General features: G+C 38.1%; 1 protein-coding gene and 1 long non-coding RNA gene across 5 annotated transcripts in view; one reads left to right on the forward strand and one right to left on the reverse strand.

The window, feature by feature from the left end:
• The window catches only part of LOC140730398 (BRD4-interacting chromatin-remodeling complex-associated protein-like), a 54,046-nt gene extending 36,439 nt beyond the window's left edge, over positions 1-17,607 (reverse strand). The window contains exons 1-4 of one of the 3 annotated variants that reach the window (XM_073050731.1): positions 17,523-17,569; positions 8,827-8,872; positions 7,693-7,805; positions 2,616-2,664 (exon numbers count right to left, since the gene is read on the reverse strand). Coding sequence is in view for 2 of the 3 variants with exons in the window: in XM_073050728.1 (XP_072906829.1) it covers positions 2,616-2,664; positions 8,827-8,867 (90 nt within the window). In the remaining variant the exon portion in view is untranslated. Of the gene's footprint in view, positions 1-2,615; positions 2,665-7,692; positions 7,806-8,826; positions 8,873-17,041; positions 17,099-17,522 lie in introns of those variants that run through there. The other 2 variants (XM_073050728.1, XM_073050729.1) reach the window with 2 other exon arrangements.
• LOC140730403 (uncharacterized) lies at positions 16,159-18,905 on the forward strand. Of its 2 annotated transcripts, none has more exons than XR_012099589.1 (2): positions 16,159-16,529; positions 18,231-18,905. It is a non-coding gene; the product is annotated as an uncharacterized lncRNA (long non-coding RNA). The 2 variants fall into 2 exon arrangements; XR_012099588.1 differs by having other exon boundaries at positions 16,159-16,369.
• The last annotated feature ends 1,860 nt before the right edge of the window (positions 18,906-20,765 follow it).

Here is a 20,765-nt window from a genome sequence, read left to right on the forward strand (position 1 = left end):
GAAATGGATCAGCCCATGATTGAATGGCAGAGCAGGCTCGATGGGCCAAATGGCCTACTTCTGTTCCTATATCTTATGGTCTTGTGGTCTACGTCAGACAAGAGTTTTGAGTATTCAAGGGGAATCCAAAGCACCATAAGTACAATCAATCACTCCCGGAACCACCAGGAAACCCTCAATCCTGGAAATCTCAGTATCCATAGCCTAATGGCCCTTGGTCAAGTAAAAGGAGACAAAATCTATTTTCCTTGACCAGAGAGCATAAGACCTCCATAATATTGCATTGTCCAATAAACTGGCATACATGTCACAAATTAATTGTATCACCTGAAATGATCCAGAAATTCCCAGTGATGGTGTTCATGACTCACAGAGGTACAGGTATCTATCTAGTGCTCGGACAACAAAAGTCAAAGGTCTCTCCACCACTGATCTACAGTGTCTTGAAATTGTATTCTGCCTCCACAACTATTTTCACATTTTACTGTCTCATTTTCTAAATTTCCAAGTAGAATTTTTTGAGCTAATCATTGCTCATTTCAAATAAAAATAAAAATTCCAAATCCTGTCAACATTTAACTAAAAATTAAAAACTAAAATTGTGAGGCTGAAAAAGTATTCATCCCCATATTATTACTACACTATCTTTTCTCAGGTGCAATATATTACCTTACCAACTCACTCAATTTGTTGATGTAAAAAATTGGAGGATCACCAGTTTTCAATGAATTCACAAGGATAAATAACCCCTCCTCTGTGAGGTCCAACAGTATGGTAGATCTTCACTGACCAAACCAAAATGAAGACAAAAGAGTATTCAAAACAAGTTAGAAAAATGATAATAGAGAAGCACAAACCTGGGGAAGGGTACAAGACCATCTCAAAGCCACTGAACATACCTGAGAGTTCAATGCAGTCCATTGTAAGAAGTGGAAAAAAATGAAACCGCAGCCGCACTGCTTCGGTCAGGCCACCCCTACAAACTAAATCACTAAAGAAGAATGCCACTTGTAAGAGGCTACTGTGACACTACAGTCACTCCTAGTGAGCTGCAGAAGTCAGTGGCTGCAACTGGAGATTAAGCTTATGGCGCCACATTCTCTAAGGTTTTGCACAAAAAGGGTATTTAAGTGGCAAGGAAATAACCTTAGCTTTAAAAAAAAAAGCAAGATACTGCAAAGACTCGAAGAATGTCTTGTGGTCAAATGAACTAAAGTGCAACTCTTTGGTCTCAATACTAAATAGTATATGTGGCGTGAATCTAATGCTGGGTATCAGCCAGGTCACACCATCCCCGCTGCAAAGTACTGTGGAGGTAGCATCATACTATGGGGTACTTTTCAGTAGCAAGGTCTGGAAATCTAGTCAGGATTGATGGGAAGATGAATGCTGCTAAAATCTTGCTAGTGTCTGTCAGAAAGGTTAAACTGGGGAGGAAATTAGTCTTTCAACAGGACATTGACTCAAAGCACACTGCCAGATCAACCACAGAGTGGCTTCAAATGAAGAAAACTTCTGTCTTTGATGGCCTAGTCAGAGTCCTGACCTTAATCCAATCAAATATCCCTGGCAAGACTTCAAGATTGCTGTCCACTGCCACTCTCCAAATAACCTAGCACAGCTCATGCAATTTTGCAAGAAGGAATGGGCAAATCTTATCCAAAAAGACTACTGACTGTAATAGCTGAGAGAGGTGGTTCAACTAAGTACTGACTTTACAATGCTTTACAATCTTCCCTGTTTTTAGGGCTCTCCTGTGAAAAAAAGAACATGTGATTCACAAATGAAAATTGATTAAAATCCCTGGTTGTAATACTCATTTATGTGAACAAAGGGTTGGGGATTGGAAACTTTAACAAGGGATGTAGATAACCTTGGCTTCCAGAAACATTTCTCTTCTAAGAGCTGGAAAAAGGAAGAGTGTAGCTTCCAGAACAGTCTTGCGTCTTGGGTGGGGGTGGGGATGCTAGCATCTTTGTATATCAGCCTAATACCTCTTCCCCTCTTCCATTAGAATCCAAGTATGTCTGTCCTGACTCTGCTTGGCCTGTACTCCCAGTTCAAAGTTTCCAAATACTTTTATAATCAAAGAATGTATAAATTACACAACATTAAGATTTGTTTGCTTACAGGTAGCCACATTTAGTTTATGAGGCACATTTAGCAAGACTACAGCAAAAACACCAACCGCAATGAGATAATGTGTAGAAATGACAATGTAGCTCAACATAAAACTGCCTTTCAACTTGACTGGACTACTGAATAGCTAGTTAGCATCTACAGTCCACTCCAGCATATACACCTAAACATAAAAATTCAATTACATTGCACTGAAAAGCATATCACTATATAATCCATTTTCTAGGCCTGCCCCTTTTTGAATTCATAATATCCATCAATACTTTCAATAAAAGTGCTGCAAAATGTACCAGTGAGCATAAGGCATAACTCAGTAGATGATCAATTCCACATGAACCATGGTCATTTCTGATTTTAAAATGTATTTTACACCATCTAGATACACTTAATGTAACTTTACTTGACAAATAAATTTGTGACATAGCAGTGAATAAATTAATCAATAAAATTTTCAATAGACACATAAAAATACTTACTTCTTGACTACCAGATCCATGCAGAAAATCATTCAATGCCTGCACATCACTATTAAAAAAGAGTAATCAATGAATTGATATTAATTATTTCAGTGTCCGGTCATTGCCAAGATAAAAAAAATGCTGATGCTTACTTTACAAATATAAATCCCAATGCTATTTTTGAAATAGACTGAACTCAACCACTAACATAATACCTCCCCATAGCGTAACATGAAAGTGATTACCTGGGCACTAAAGCCTCATTAAATCCACACTTCTAAAAAGTATTAATTACATTGAGAGTAGAATTTTAATTTGGTAGAGGAATTAAAAGGAGAGGTTTTTGAGCCTGAAATCACTGGGACTATTATGTAAAGCAATGTTTTGCCATTTCAAAATAAGGGTAGGAAATCAGGATGGTTTGGATTTCAGTAGTAAGCATATCCAGTGAATATTATAAACACAGTAATCATTACAATTGTATGGAAGTAGATCTCAAAATATCTGAAGTGCAGTTAAGAAGGATCAGGTCAAAATCTTTCTTAATTGCTCTCTGAATATTCAAGCTAATTCTATCTGATGCTACATTACAAAACAGCTGAAGTGGTAGAACACGAAAAAGGTGAAGCATGTGAAGATTTTGTCAGAACATCTTTTAAATCTCCCCACACCATGGCAGAGGTGTAAAAAATAGTGTATGCCTATTAAATGTCCTTCATTATGCTCATGTGCAATTAACCACAATGAGTTTGAAAGTTAAAAATTGGGATTCCCTCTAACTTCCCCTACCTTCTTATGGAAAAGCATCTCACTTCTAAACAAACACTTCCCCCTTAAGATTATGAAATCATGAATTCACTGGGCAGTCTAGGAGAGAACAAACCCTATTGTGACATGGTGTATTGGCATACCAAGCTAATGCAATCAAGATTCCAAGTAATAAAGATGAAAGCTACACAGAAAAGAAGGATGAGAGAGAAAGAGACAAATAGAAAGAACTGCATGTAAGAAAACAAACTGAATACAAATTAAGAACTTACTGAAATTTAGAATAAAGAGTAATTTAGCTCCAGGCAGGTGAACTTTAAAGGTGAACAATATTTTTCCTGTCAATAACACACAGCTTATATATCTAAGATAAAGGATCAAAGCTAGGCAATTCAGCCCATCAAGTCTTTGCCACCCTTTAATCATGTTACCCCAACTTCCCCTAGGAACTTTTAATGCTCTTATCAATCAATACTTATCAACCAATGCATACAAGAAGCTGGAGGAACTCAGCAGACCAGGCAGCATAGATGTCTGGCTTACATTCACCCAAAGACCTGGCCTTCACAGCTCTCATGGTATCAAATTCCAGATTCACTACCTTCTAACTGAAGGAAGTTCACCTCATCTCAGTTCTAAAGGTACATCCTTTTATTCTCAAGCTGTGCCTAGACTCTCCTACGAAGCAATATTTAGTCCACACCACTTCACAGAGCTAAAATGGTATGCATTTTGGTAGACATAAACTTCTATGTTTTTGTTAAAACTATCTATTATCGTATATGAAATGAAAATGTTGTTTATTATTTTCTCTAATATTAACTCTGAAAGCCTTCTTTATAAGGTCATCATTTGTGGCAAAGCTTCTTGGAAAAAAGCTTTTACATAAGGCAGTGAATGTGGTGATTAAGGATTTTAGTAAGGCCTTTGATAAGGTTCCTCATGGAATGCTCATTCAGAAAGTCAGAAGACATATGATCCAGGGAAACATGGCTATGTGGATTCAGAATTGGCTTGTCATTAGAAAGCAGATGGGTGGTGGTAGATGGAGTGTATTCTGCTGGAGATTGTGACCAGTGGTGTTCCACAGGAATCTGTTCAGGGACCCCTGCATTTTGTGGTTTATATAAATTATATAAGGAAGTGAAAAGGTGGGATGACACGAAGGTTGGAGGAGTTGTGGATACTGTAGAGGGTTGTTATAGGTTGCAGCGGGACAATGACAGGATGCAGAACTGAACTGAAAAGTGAAAAATGGAGTTCTCCAACCGGAGAAGTATGAGTTGATTCAAAGTTCAAAGTAATTTTTTTTATCAAAGTACATATATGTTGCCATATATTACCCTGAGATTCATTTTCTTGTAGGCATTCAAAGTAGAATGAATAAATACAATACAGTCAATGAAAAACGATACAAAGACTGACAAATTATCAATGTAAAAAGACAAACAGTGTACAAAACATATAATAAATAATACTGAGGGCATGAGTTATAGAGTCCTTGAAAGTTAGTCCATAGGTCGTGGAATCAATTCAGAATTGAGATGAACACTTGTTCAGAAGCTTCATGGTTAAAGGGTATTAACTGTTCCTGAACCTGGTGGTGTGGGATATAAGGCTCCTGTACCTCCTGCTCGATGGCAGAAGGAAGAAGAAATCAAGGCCTGAATGGTGGGGATTCTCAATGATGGATGCTGCTTTCTTGTGGCAGCACTCCCTGTAGATGCGCTCAATGGTGGGGAGGATTTTCCTGTGATGGACTGGGCTGTACCCACCACCTTTTGTAGGCTCTTCCATTCTTAGGCATTTTCCATACCAGGCTGTGATACCAACAGTCAGGATGCTCTCCACTGAGCACACCTATACAAGTTTGGAAGGCGGAATTTGAGTACAGAATTAATGGTAGGACTCTTAGTAGTTTTGAGCTTGGGGTCTACATCAATAAATCCCTCAAAGTTCCCTCGCAAGTTAATAGAGTGGTTAAGAAGGTAAAGGGTGTGATGGCCTTCATTAGTTGGGGGATTGAGTTCAAAAGCCATGAGGTAATGTTGCGGCTCTATAAAACCCTAGTTTTCAAACCACACTTGGAATATTATGTTCAGTTCTGGCTGCTGAGGTCCTTTAACATCTGCCAGACGATGCTGAGGATGTTCTACGAGTCTGTGGTGGCCAGTGCTATCATGTTTACTGTTCTGTGCTGGGGCAGCAGGCTGAGGGTAGCAGACACCAACAGAATCAACAAACTCATTCGTAAGGCCAGTGATGTTGTGGGGGTGGAACTGGACTCTGACAGTGGTGTCTGAAAAGAGGATGCTGTCCAAGTTGCATGCCATCTTGGACAATGTCTCCCATCCACTCCATAATGTACTGGTTAGGCACAGGAGTACATTCAGCCAGAGACTCATTCCACCGAGATGCAACACTGAGCGTCGTAGGAAGTCATTCCTGCCTGTGGCCATCAAACTTTACAACTCCTCCCTCGGAGTGTCAGACACCCTGAGCCAATAGGCTGGTCCTGGACTTATTTCCACTTGGCATAATTCACTTATTATTATTTAATTATTTATGGTTTTAAATTGCTATATTCCTACACTATTCTTGGTTGGTGCAACTGTAACAAAACCCAATTTCCCTCGGGATCAATAAAGTATGTCTGACTGTCTGTCTGTCTCATTATAGGAAAGATATAGTAGCTTTAGAGAAGGTACAGAGGAACTTTACCAAAATGCTGCCTGATTTAGAGAGTACATCTTATGAGAACAGGTTGAGCAAGCTAGTGCTTTTCTCTTTGGGCAAAGGAGGATGAAAGATGACTTGATAGATGTGTACACGATGATAAGAAGCATGAATTCTATGGATAGCCAAGCCTTTATCCCAGGGCAGAAATGGCTAAAACCAGGGGGCACAATTTTAAAGTGACTGGAGGAAAGTATAGGGAGGATGTCACAGGTAATTTTTTTAAACACAGAAAGTGGTTGGTGTCTGGAACACCCTGCCACGTGGTAGAGGCAGATACATAGGGACTTTTAATAAACTCTTAGATAGGCACATGGATGATTTAAAAAAGAGACCCACCTTGGAGGGAAGGATTTGATTGATCTTAGAGTGGGCTGAATGTTCTGTACTGTGCCATAGTGCTCTATGTTTCATATAATTTGGAAATCAAAGACAATTTTTCCGAATTAAAGAACACAATGTTCTAGCTGTCTACTGTGTATCATTAAAATAAAACAAGTTACATTAACCTCAAGTCAAAGATTCACTTCACAATCAATGTGAGCAAAATTCATGATGGAGAAAAACTCAAGGGAAAATATCTCCTTGAAACATCAGTTAACCCAGATTTCATGTGTCATATAAAAAACATTTCCTTTGTTGAAATATTTGCTCATTTCATTCAGCCACAGATTTTAGTTATCTTGTAACATGTAACCTTGGGTTGCTGCTTCAACAACAAAAACAGGAAATTCAATGGTGACATAGAACCAAGAAGTTTGTCTTCATGGAGACCTACATGGAATGTAAAACTCATGCCCCTCACTCCTATTACATAGGAGTTCCATGTGTTGAAAATATGAATTGCACATCTGACTTGAATGTTGGTCAGCCAGATTTTTCTTATGAAAATTCTCTTTTTAAAGCTGCTGATCATCTTTATGGGTGAGATGTCTTTAACTGTCACTTTGAAGATTGGCAAAAGCAAGAATGATGCCAATTCCTCAGCCACAAGTTAGGTGTGTTGCTACAACAAGCAGTTTAATCTGATACTGAAACTGCATCCATCAAATAAATCAGATGAACAATACGTGAAGGTAGCCCACTAAATAAATGCAGTCTCTAAAATACAGCAGCAAGTATGGATGAAGTTCAAACACTGAGGAAAGCAAATGTAAACTTAAAGACCTTACATTCACATATGCTGTTCCTTCATAAAGAACAAGAACCAAGATAAAATTTCATCTGCTACACCTTCATCACATTATCTTAAAGCCTCTGCAATGTATTTATATCTGTCTTAAACATACCTTCACTCAAAAGAAAACCGGATGGCAAAATTAAATTGAAGAACAATAATGCCACAGATATAACAATTTGCCATTCAGCTGCTACATTGGTAAAATAAAAATTAATTTACAAACTAACTTGAAACAAGAGGAAGCTGACAATCCAAATACAGTCATGCTATTTGAGATGTTCAGGCACGTGTTCACATTTTTATACAGGAATTGTGCTACATAGCCAAGACAAATCACACATATCAGGATAAAATCTGAATGGGTGTGACTTGCTAAAACTATTGACGGAATTATGACAAAGCAGTCCTTGCCTTTTGTGGTCAGGTGTGTAGACGACAACAGTGGAAATAAGGTTAGAAGAATGCAGCCATTAATCAGCAAATATCCTCCATATATTGTCATACTTCATGGAATGATTCACTTCCTAAATCACAACAGCAAAAATATTTCACAAAATAGCTCCTATCTTATGTTCTCCCATGCTTGAAGCACTCTTTGGAGGGCATTATGTTATCTCAATCTAAAGAAGAGAAATGGTGCCATGAATCCTGGCAATCCAATCATGTTGCAACAAACCCCAAACCTCCCCATGTACAGTAACAGCACAGAACAAATTCATCAGAAAATTATAAAAGTGTATTCAAGAAAGGTATACAAATGAGGATGAAGTAATATTGGAGAGAAGAGGAGAAGAAGAAAAAAATCAAAAGTAGCTAATGTTTGCCTGTTTCATAAACATGAGATTAGTACTTTAAGGGGCCAGCAGTACTCAAACAGTAGCACAAGGCACAAATATGTGTTCATACTTTGAACCCATGATCAGCTGGCTGCAACATCTGAAGATAATAACCATTCTTAAATGGCATAGCAATTGTGAACAGAAGATGAAATATTGCCCTCAGTAAGTGCATGTGAAGATACTGTCCCCTTGTTATTTATGTTCATCTTCGAAATCAGGTAGCATACAGGTCAATCAGCTCTAGTCCACTATTGTAATGGAAGAACAGACTTACAATTACACAGTAAATTTCATGTTATAAGGGCATTCTGAAGCATGCACCGTTAGTTGTGTTATATAACAAATAGGCAAGCAATTTGGGTCTGGTAAGGTTCCCAAATAGCAAATAAATTAATATTTAAATAAGCACTTTTCTGGTGACGTTTGTTCAATGGCAGCCAGGATGTTGTGAGAATCACTCCTCTTCTTTAAGTAGCTCCACAGTGTTGCAACAAACTGAGAGCACATCTTAATAATCAGCTGAAAACTCAATTCACATTGTCAGCAATTATCTCCTCCAGTATTAAAGAATTTCATCAGTATGACTTTAAAGTGTTAATCTAAGTTGTGCTCAAATCCTGCAACCTTCTGGCTCGATGCTGAGACTTGATACAAATTTTAAATCTTTTCACCAATGAACATTATGCAAATTTAAGAGAAAACTTACCCTATAACATCTCGCAAATCACGGTCATCATCATCATCCATGACAGCTAGAAAAGGTAAAAGAATAAAAACAAATCATATTTTACATCTCCTAGTGCAATTAACAAACATTCTGCCCAGAATTTTGCACATCATTGAAGAGCAAACCAGGTATGAATCCTGTTATTAGTCTCTCCAACAGAATGAACAAGTTCTTAATAAAATGTCCAGTACCACAGATCTCTGAGTCTTCAATTCAAGGCCTCTACTGTCAAATAAAACAAGTGAAACAGAAGAAAAATTGCTGGATATTGCAGAATTTGTTCATCATGTCATTGTAAGAATACTGAAATACCTTAGAGCATATATGTCAAACTCAAGGCCCGCGGGCCAAATCCGGCCCGCGGTGGAATTATCTTTGGCCCACGAGATAATATCTAATTATTATTAAAGCTGGCCCCAGTAATCGAAGCGCCTATGGCGTATGATATGGCTAATGCTGAGTTTATTCAGGTACCAGGTTTTCAGGGTTTTTAGTGTTTATTCGGCAGTCTTCTTCATAAGAAACAGAATTTGTAAAGTGAAACACTTTGTAGTTATAGCAGAGACTGAAACACATGAGAGCAGGCTGAAAAAGCAGAGGCAACGAAAGCTGCGTTCGCACCCATCTGACTGATCCGGCCCGCATGAAGTTGCATTTTGCTCAATCCGGCCCGTGACCTAAAATGAGTTTGACACCCCTGCCTTAGAGGCACCCATACAATAATTAAGACTTAAGACACAAGAAACTGCAGATGTTGGAAATATGGATCAACAAGTAGGATTATCATTGATCAAAATGGCTGATAAATTACACGAGGATAATGGCAACACACACAAAATGCTGGAGGAACACAACATCTATGCAGGAAAATGAACACTCAATACTTCAGGATGCAGAAAAGGGAGCAGAAACCAGAATAAAGGGGTAGGGGAGGGGTTGAGGACCATGAGCTGGCAGGTGATAGGGGAATCTAGGTGAGGGGGGAAAGCAGGAGGATGGGGAGGAGAAATGGGAATAATATGAGAAGCTGGAAGGTGATAGGTGGAATGTGAAAGAAGAGAACAGTAGTACATGGAACAAAGGGAAGGTGGCACTATTCAGCACTATTTCTCAATGTAACTAATTCAAGATCAAAAAAAGTTCTTAATTCCAAGCATCTCTAACATGGGAATCAAAACCTAACATCTTTTACAGTATGGTCCAAATCGGAAAGTAGTAACAGCCGTAATTTTCAACCTTCATAGCTAATACTAGAGTCAAATTTCTGAGAAGCTGATGCAATATTGCCTTTCTATTTGGATTCCTTGATATAAAGTAGACATGTTATTAATATGAAATCCAAAGGTAATCATTGGTTTTACATATCTACTCCAAACTCTAGTTAAACCCACTCTACCATCAGACACAAGGGTGCAGTAAAAGAGAAAAGGGTTTAAGATGACAGCTTGGAGTAGATAAATAAGCCAAGTGTTATCTTTGCATTTCATATTAAGGACAATTACTAACATGTTATTTTCTCCTGCTATTTTCTTTTCATTCCTCAGCTCCAAATGTGAAGTTTCCACCTCCACCACCTCCCCACACCCCTTCACCTAACTGTGCAGCTGCATTCTTCACTAACTTATTTCCTATTACCTTAAAATAGACTTTGAGTCTTTACACTAAGACTGATTTATGTTGCTTCCAGGACCCTATTCCCACTAAACTGATAATCATCTAATCTTCTTCTAGAACCCATCAGAGTGGATAGCTTAAACAATTCTCACTTCTTGGGTACTGTCCACTTCTTTTTGAATCTGTCAGAACTCAATTTCTACCCCACAGTTATGCTTTTACCTCCCAAATAATGCCCATGTTTCCTGAAATGTAATTCCTTCATTTAGAGTGAAACCTCAGTGAGGAGTTATAATGGCTTCACTGCACTCATTAATGTCACCACATTTGATTGTAAGAAAGCCACTTCACCTCTTCTTACTTCGGAATTCTACAAAGAATAACCACAAAGCTTTGCATCGTGACCTCATGCAAGGTGTTGGCCCAAAATGTTGACAATTCATATTTTCCTTCATATGTTGTTCTACCTACTGAATTCCTCAAGCAAATTGTTACTCTATTTTCTATCATCTGCAGTCTCCTATCTCTCTACTATTATCTACCTGGAAATGATCACTGGATCGTTCTCATCTATCGAGATTCAGTTTGGCCATGCAGCTCCAGAGCATTCTCTTTCTCCAGTTGCAACATTATGTCTGGTGCCTCCTGTCATTCCAGTCTTGGTCCCTTCCTATATCCCAGTGTCTGTATGCCCCCTTCATAACCAACTCTTTAGTCCACTGCACGGCCTGTATTTCTAAACTATCTGTTTGATATCCAGTATGGATAAGTGAAAACTTTCCTCAACTACATATGAGAAAGATCAAAACTGTTGACTGCAGACCCAGTCACAAACTCTAGCCACTGACTCAACTCCTTTTCCTGTCAACAACCTGAAAATCAACCAGATCATTCACAACTTTGATCTCACTCATCTGTTGATGAAACCCTCATCCAAGTCTTTGCTAATTCTAAACATGGCAAAAATAGAAAATAATGCAGAAAAATGTGGTCAGACATGTGAGAAATGTGTACTGAGTAGCAGTGAAATGTGGGTGAAACACAGGGCCTTCTGGATTAACATCTTTTTTTTTACTTCGGATAACGAACTCTTTCTTCCTGTTAATATAAGAACCATTTCTTAACACATCTCTGCTGGATATGTTCCAGTACTCAAACCAAAGTAGCTTAATCTCATCTCACCAGTGCAAGGTCATTGCTTTATAATGAACACAGACCTCCAAACACAAAGTTTAACCTCATTCTCTGCCTCCTACTAACAATCCAATTTTGGACTCAATTTGCCAACTTGCCTTGGACACCATATGATCTAACCTTTAAAGCCAGTGTTGAATGTGAAAACCTGTTAAAAACCTTAATGAAATCTATACAGACTACAACAACACCCTTCAATATATTTTGTTACCTCATTGAGTCACACTATATGGCACAGGAACAGGCTCTTTAGCCCAACTCATCCATGCTGACTGAGGTGCCGATCTACGGTAGTCCCTTTTGGTACATATCCCTCCAAACCTTTCCTATCCTCACATTATCCAAATACCTTTTAAACATTGTAACTCTATCTGCATCCACCAATTCCTCCAACAGGTCATTCCAACTACCAACCTAACTTCCCTCAGTATGTAAACTTCCCCTCAGAACCACTTTAAATCTATTGTCTCTAGTTTTAGACTCTCCTATCCTGGGAAAGAAAGTACTATCACTATCTATCTCTCCTATTTATGCCTCTTAAGATTTTATAAATTCCCATAAGATCACCATCAGATTTCTTAGCTCCAATGAAAACAGTCCCAGCATATCCAGTCCCTCATTCTAACTCAAGCCCTCTAATATCGGTGACATTCTTGTGAATTTTTCTCCACCTGTCTAGCTTAATCACATCCATCAATAGTGTGTAGCCAGTTCTGCACACAATATTCCAAGTGAGATCTCATCAACATCTTGAACAGCTGTAGTACGACCTCCCAAATCCTGTTCTCAGTTATCCGGCCAATGAATGTCATATACCTTCATTATCCTGTCTACCTGTGTGGTCAATTTCAGGGAATTATGTGCTTGTATCCCAAGGACCCTCTGTTTAACAACACTCCATCAGATCCTATCATTCACTGTCTATGCCATACCCTGGTTTAACTTCCTTAAAATGCAGAACTTTGCACTTGTCTAGTTAAATTCCAACTCCTATTCCTTCCGCCACTTTCCCAGTTGACTACCTAACTCATGCTACGTTGAGAGCCAAAATAATTATCAAAAATTGCAAGAAGAAAATAAGTGAAAGTCAATTTTCTAATGACCAAGAATGGGTAATAACAGATTTATTTGTCCTTTTTTGTGTAAGAGTATATCACAATTCCAGCTGCTGGAATATTTCCGTGGTACCAATGACTTTGGTTCTTTGAGCTTTTATCACTTTTTCTTTGGCACTCGACTCTTCCATCCACATCCAGATTAAAGCTCAACTTTCTGTAACTAAAAAACTTTAATTCATTTAAAAAAGCGTACCCTAATATTCCAGAGATTTTATCTAGTGAGTAGCTGAAAGGTGCATAAGAGCAAGAGAAAATAGGAGCAGGGATAGACCACTCAGTCCCTCAAGCCTGCTTCCACCATTCAATATCATGGCTGATTCATGCTGGCCTCAATTTCTCTTCCATGTCAGTTCCCCATTAACTTGCAATTCCTTGATCTTTCAAATATTTATCTACCTTCATTTTAACTATATTTAATGATCTGGCCTCATCTATAGTGGCAGAGAATTCTGCTCAGCCGTCTACCATCTGATAAAAATCTCTACCTCCCCAACTTTCAATGTTTCACCCTGTACAGTATTGTACAGCTATGCCCCCTTGTTTACGACTCCCCCTTTCAACATCTACAAGTCTCCTTAGGATTTTATACATCTGAATCATCACCATCATTCTTCTCCAACTGTAAAGGACGTAGGCCCAATCTGTCTAGCTTCTCTTGATCAGGCAGCCCCTTCATCCCAGAAATTAGCCTGCTCAATCTCCTTTGAAGTACCTCCAACGGTACTAAATGCTTTTCTAGTTAAGGGGCTCATAACTGTCCACAGTGCTCCAGGTGTAAACTCAACACCTGTACAACTGCAACAAGACCTCAATATTCTTAAACACTAAACCCTTTGCCTACGTGTTGGACCTGCTCAATGTGACCTAATGTGGCTCACGCACTAGAACACTTTGATCAATCTGAACTTCACTCATTCATCTGTCCATTCGGTTTTGATAATAATTCACTTTTTGTTTCTATGTTTATTCTCATCTATGTCAGTGTGGTGGTAGAGTTGATATCAATAGGTTCTGAAGGGGAAAACTGTACTGGGGGTTGCTATCTGAAAGAAAAATTAAGGATTTTCTATTCAGATTACTACCTACAAATCATAAAATTGTACACAAGATACTATTCCGCTGTAATTCCTTCATTAGGTTGAAAGCTGAAATGTAAAACTTTAAAATGGATAATAGTTATATGTATCATCAATAAGCATTTCTGGGCATTGTGCGTAATTTAGTATCACAGCAAAACCTAAGCGTATGTTGTCTGTCACATATCATCAGTTTAACATGCCTTTGGAGGTGTGGAACAATATCTAGACTTATAATTATTGTATATTTTACAGTGATCAATGTGTAAAACAAAAATAAATCGCTGCATTTATATTGTGCCTTTCATCTCGAAATGTTCCATGCAAGAGTTGTTCTGCAAGATAGAATGGGATAAATATTGACCAGAATATCCAATGACATTCAAAGTTTTTCTTTGAAACCTAGAAACATAGGATCTTACACAGCCAACTGGAAACCTCAGCGAATCTCAGTTTAATGTCTAATAAAGTAGGACTTGAACTCACTATTTTCTGATTCATAGGTTAAGTCACCATTGAAAAATTATTATACATAGCAACATTCACAAAGAAGTATCTTTATTGCTATTAATACCACTAAAATGTGCATTACTATTTACAGAAAAATGAAAGCAGAATGTTTGGCCAGTATTTTGAGTGTGCTATTGCACATAATGTTTAAATCAAACATGAAAGAATATGCTCCACCTCACCAACCCTTGCACACTGCAAGATGAACAATATCATTTACATCTCATTTGCAACTTCATCAATCATTATGACATATTACCATGCTACTGGACAAACTGTCCTGTCTAAGCAAGCTTCTCTCATCCATATAGTGGCTACAAAAATTGCTTATTGGTATGCTAATTGCACTCCATGAGACTAATTAAACTTTTATCTCTGGTATAATTTTCTATTTAAGGCGAACACATTTATCCTTCTTTCAAAACTTCACAATACTGTGCAGATTCATCCCTTATGCTATTGGGGTTCCATGATGCTCTAAATGTTTCAATTTACCTTTCTATACATTAAATCATTTTGTTATCTCCTTGCATACTTCCACCTTACATATTAAGAGAATGCAAATTGTAGATGGCAGATCCATAAAAAGATTGTAAAGACCTGGCAATTAAATGCATGCCTTTCACATTTCAGGATATCTCAAAATGCTTTACAGTAATGGAGCACTTTTGAAGTACAGTAGTACTGTCTTCATGAACCTTATAATCTATGTGATTCATGTATTATAATATCTGTTCAGATGTATCCTGTAAACATTCAACATAAGATAAATTCAACTGCCCATGAAGCAGCAACAGAAAATGGAGATAGGACCAAAACTGCATTTTTGGCAAAAAATGACAAACCATACAGTTAATTGCTACATTATATAATGCATTGAATATTTACCAATTACATAAATAACGTTTAAGACAAAAGTTATCTTTTTTCCCAAAAAAAAACACATGGTGTACAAAAAAAAAGGTTTTTGCATACTCCTGTGGTTCAAGCAAGTTTTAAACATTTGTACTGTGAAAATCATCTGCTTCAACAATATTTTTGCACTTTTTGTGGACGCTTTAATAAAGGGTGCTAATACCTTTAAAAGCTCTTCTGAGATTTTGTATCAAAACAAATTCATACTTTAAGTTAAACGCTGCTAAAAAAAACTTGCAATTTATGTTTCAGAAACACTAACACTTGAACTCTTTGAAATAGTCAGCTATATTATAATGAGTAATATTAAAACAATGAAAATTTAAGAAAATTCAAAATTTCGAAACTTTAAGGGACTGCGCCATACTAAACTTTACTGGAAAAAAACAAGTTTCAAGTACCGAACAAAAACACACACAAGTGCATATATTTTTATTACATTCAGTGGAAAAACAATATGTTAGCATTTAAAACATATCGTGCTACAGACAAACAGACAGCCAACAAGCCACATAACGACTTTACAAACAGTTTGTGATTCTATATGATAAAATGTTTGGAAAAAACGTTGGGCTTCTCAAGCAGTGAAAATGGCGTCGCTTCAGCAAATTTAAAGTGCGCAACTGCTGTTGGCACGGCGCCAGTTTGCTCATCCCCACTACTTGAGTTTTAGATTAACATCGTCGCTTAATGAAAAATTCTGTTCTGTGCATTGCCGACGTGGTTAGAGTATAGTAGTTTGTTACAGTACTCTAGATTTTCAAACGGAAGCAAAAGGCCGTTAAGGAAAGCATCCCGTTTCTCCGGGAGTACAGCCGTCAAAAGTAACGAAATAGCTACAACAGCCCAGCTGTCTTTTTTTTTAAGACGGTTTAAAGGTAAAAGAGAGAGCAGTTCCAGTTCTTTTGAAAAAAAGATGGGTTGAAACCCAACTTCAAATCCCGCCCACTGCGAGATACGGTGGTTAAAACATATTCCACAAACTGAGCATCAGATAGTATTTTCTTTCCTGGTCTTTAACAACTATACTTGGCGTCGTAAAGGGGGGAAAAAGAAAATAATTTCTCATTGACATCAAGATGTAATTCCGACGAGGTAGGACGAGCGCGAAGTAAACATAAGTGAAGGGCCGAATGCAATGAAGGGAGAGAAGCAATGCGCGATTCCGAGCCCAGGCTTTATTATGTTTTATTTCCAGAGGCCGATACAAGCAGCACGAGGGGGGGAAATCGCCTTAGAACTGAACGATTTTAAGGTAAAGGGGGGAAAACTGGTATCGCCATGTTGTACGAAACCAACCACCACCAAAACACTGGAAAAATAAGCCCTTAAACAAAAACTCGAACGACTCGGGTAGAAATTAATGAGAGACCTTGAGAAAGGGAAGAGGGAATTAAATATCGGAAAATAAAAACAAATGATCGGCCTCCAAACCCGCCCATCACCATGAACAGGAAGAGTAGACCAAAGGCTTCATTGTTTTTTTTTTCCTCGGGGTCGGTTTAGGTTTGTTTTATTTTAGCTGCTCAGGAGGAAGCAACTGCTCGCTAACAGTAGAAATCGGCAGGTGTGCGGGGGTGTTTCTCTTCAGCGGAGCGCTGCAAAATGTGGGAGAAGCCGCCGAGCCGGGCTCCATCCATCTTAGACGGGCTGCTCCTTCGCTGGAGGAAAGACGAGCAATGGTGGTGGGAGGAAAAGGAGGGGAAAAATCTACTGGGAAAATCTAGAACCGTCGCTTTGAAAAATAACCCCGTGAGGTCCATTTACCAAATGGCGCTTCCAACAACCGCCCGTGACTCCAGATAAAACCGCTTAGAAAGCAGGAAAAAGAGGGAGGGATTTCAGACGATTATTTCCCTCTCCCTCTCGGGCGTCTATTTTTTTAAACTCATCGTGATCACGGGGGCGGAAAGTAAAACTATATTTTCGAACGGCTCTTTACAATCAATGAGTCATTTAGATTGGGGAGAGGGTGGAGATGAGGGGCGAAGAGTTTTTTTTCTCTAAATTAAACAGTGCAGTAGCTTTTCTTTTGGTGGTGGTGGTGGTGGTGGTTACTGTTGTCGTTGATGGGTGATTTGTTTTCCCTCCTCTTTCTGCTGCTGCTTCTAAAGGCGGGGAGGTGATTTTTCTAAGAAAAAATATTTCCCTTAGACCCTATTTTTTTTCCTTTCCCCCCTCCCCGAAGGAGTTGTTTTTTTTCCTTGAAATTTTTATCGCAAAATTATAATACACTGAAGGAACTCACCGTCATGAAGCGTGCCTTGTCAACGGGGTTTCCTCGCCATCAAATCAGGGGCGAGATGACCAAGAACAAAAAAAATCCGCTCAACACACACACACACACAAAAATAAGAGCTGTTCAGGGCATTTTCCTGCAAGGAAAATATTTTAGCATCTCATATAAGTTATATACGTCCTTTTTTAAAAGCGACATCTCTCTATTTTTTAATTAAATGCATCTTTTCCACTTTGTCCTGTTTATTTTTTTTTAATTTGGAAGGAGAGGGGGACACATTTGAAACTTCTTTGCGCCTTTTTTTCCCCCTTGAAAAAAAAACACTGACAGCTGTCGTTCTGGAAATGCTTTTAATGGTGTGTTTTATTTTCCTTCTCTTCCCTTATTCCTCTCTGGGGGTGTTTTTTTTTCGATGAATGGTAAAGATGGTGTTCAGGTTTTCCATTCTCTCCACCCACCCTCATCAGTTACGGAAAAGGGTTTATAAATAGAAGTCTCGGTTACGTTGCTTCTTAATTTGCGTTGATCTGTTCAAATGCTAGAAATCTATACGAACAAATTTGGAAACAGATTGAAGGACATTCAAATATTAATGAAATTAGTTGGGAATGTATTCCGAGGGGGGTGTCACAAAAGACATTTGAAGGATGATTTTATTCAAAGTTAAATCGTCTCAACTGTGTGTATATTTTAATAATTTTGAGTTGTGTACAATAGCTATCTTCGAGAAGAAAAGTGAAATGCTGCCATTCCCCCTCCCTCCTTCCACTGCTCGAAGCACTAAGCATGGCGCCGGGGTCCTTGCCCTGAACAAAGGCATCGCGCGCACCGAGACCACACGCGGCACCTCATTGGTCTGCGAAAGCAGCCCCGCCCACAACCACCGCTCATTCGCCAGCTTCTCGCCAAGAATGACAGCTCCGGAAGGGTGGGGTTCCCGGTGGTTGCGGAGGAACTTCGGAGTTTTTTCATTTAAAGTTTGGTCTTCGACTGAGTTCTGGGCTACTTCTCTAGAGGCATAACTTTTTTTTATATATTGTATCCGGTTCTTCAGTAGGAGGAACGTATCTGTGCTTAACGAACTTCACTCTGCGGTGTCGGAATTCTGCTTCGTTACAATAGAAGTTGGGAGAAGGAGAAAAGTGTTCAACTTTCTGTAACTCATTGAGATTACAATGTGGTGTGATTCTTTTGTGTTGCAGTGCAGATTGCAGAATGGCTTTTGCTTAATTATACATCTTGTTATATTAACGGTAGTACTTCGCCGTTCCGTAAAATGAAATTCCTCTTTCTAAGATACTGTTGTGAAAAGTCAAACAACAAGTTTGGGGAATCTCATTCAGTTCAAGAATTTTATTTGTCCTAATTAGATTAAAAAGGACTAAATTTTGCGACATTCTGTTACGATTGAATGATATTTTCACATGAATCAACTACTGGTTATCGGATTTGAAGTATGTAATTTATTTCTGTAGTTCCTTTCATACATTAAGATGAAGGCTTAAAGTACATGGATTGTAAAGATATATCAATGTAGTCAGAAAAATGAGACAAAATAAAAAATCATAAGTAGAGACACAAAATGTAATCATAAACCGTATAATATAAATATAATCAACATCAACAGGCATTAAGTAATCATATAAGTAGGCCATTTTTTTTTTTTAAAGTTGGTTTTAGAAGTGTTTTGAAACTTTCTACGGTACTAATCCGTTGTAGAGTATTCCAGATTTTTGGTACATAAAAGCAGGAGACCCCATCACTAGTTAGCCTTAGAAAAGTACAGCACTGAAACAAGCCCTTTGCCTGTCCTAGTCAAATCACTTAAACTGCCTACTTCCATAGACCTACACCAGGACTATAGCTCCCTATACCATAGTGTCTATGTAAAACTTAAACGTTGAAATCAAGCTTACATGCACCACTTGCTCTGCCAGTTCATTCCACACTCTCATTGCCCTCTGAGTGAATAAGTTCCCACTCGTATTCGCTTTAAACTTTTCACGTTTCACCCCTAATCCACGACCTCTAGTTGTAGTCCCACAAAACTTAAGTGGAAAGAGCCAGTTTGCACTTAGCTGATCTATACCATTCATAAGTTTGCATACCTCTATCAAATCTTCCCTCAACCTTCTACATTCCAAGGAATAAAGTCTTAACCTGTTCAATCTTTCCTTATAACTTAGATCCTCCAGACACAGAAACATCCTTGTTTTTGTATGCTTGGCTCTTGGAACAATAAGCAAATCAATATTTGCCGATCTAAGATTACAATTAGGGATGTAAGAGGATAGACACCAAAATATATGGAGGAGCTAGATCATTTACAGTGGAACGTAAAAAAAAAATGTATGCCTGCTTAAAGTATCGTGCTGATTCTAAACTTTTCTTTCTGTTGCAAGTGAAACATGTACAATAATGGAAGGAATGTCAAGTTCCTTAAATTGTTTTCTCTGGAGTATCAGAGGCTGAGGCACAACCTGAAAGAAGTATTTAAATTTTTCAGAGATATAGATGTGGTTGATAGGAGGATCTTTCCCAGAGTCAGGATGTCAAGTACTAAAAGACACATCTTTAAGATGGTAGGCAGTTTAAAAGGCAAGTTTATTTTACACAGAGTGGTAGCTTCCTTCCAAATTCTGAAAAGGCACACTTGCTACATTTGCTAAATCAAAGAAAAGTCTTGTATTTTTTTTGTAACAAACAGGTCTGTAACAAATCAAAGTAATAAAAAGGTGGGAAATAATGACAGGTAATTGCAATGTTAATCAGTTTGCTCACTGAATATGGTAAAACAAAAGTTCATGTTTAATATTAGGAAAATAGATACTGTAAAAGATCTTTCAATTTTTAATATTGACAAAGATCCATAGTTTATTTTAGTCTGTAACTTTGATACACGATGAAACTGAGTAATAAATAGACCCTTTGGCTCACCTAGTCTTTGCTGACCATGATGCCAAATTAAACTAATCCCATCTGCTGCACATGGTAAATATTATTCTGTTACTGTCTACTCAAGTGCCTGTATAAATGCCTCTGAAATATTTGCTATCTGCTACCACTACCTCTTTTGGCAGTATATTACAGGCACCTACCACTCTGTGTAAAAAAAAGAACTTGTCTTATCCTGACTCTGGGAAAGATCCTCCTATCAACCTCATCTATATCTCTGAAAATTTTAAATACTTCTTTCAGTTGTGCCTCAGCCTCTGATACTCCAGAGAAAACAATTTAAGTTGTCCAGCCTCT

This window comes from Hemitrygon akajei, chromosome 7, assembly GCF_048418815.1.
Source record: "Hemitrygon akajei chromosome 7, sHemAka1.3, whole genome shotgun sequence".
In the NCBI taxonomy this organism is placed as follows: domain Eukaryota; kingdom Metazoa; phylum Chordata; class Chondrichthyes; order Myliobatiformes; family Dasyatidae; genus Hemitrygon; species Hemitrygon akajei.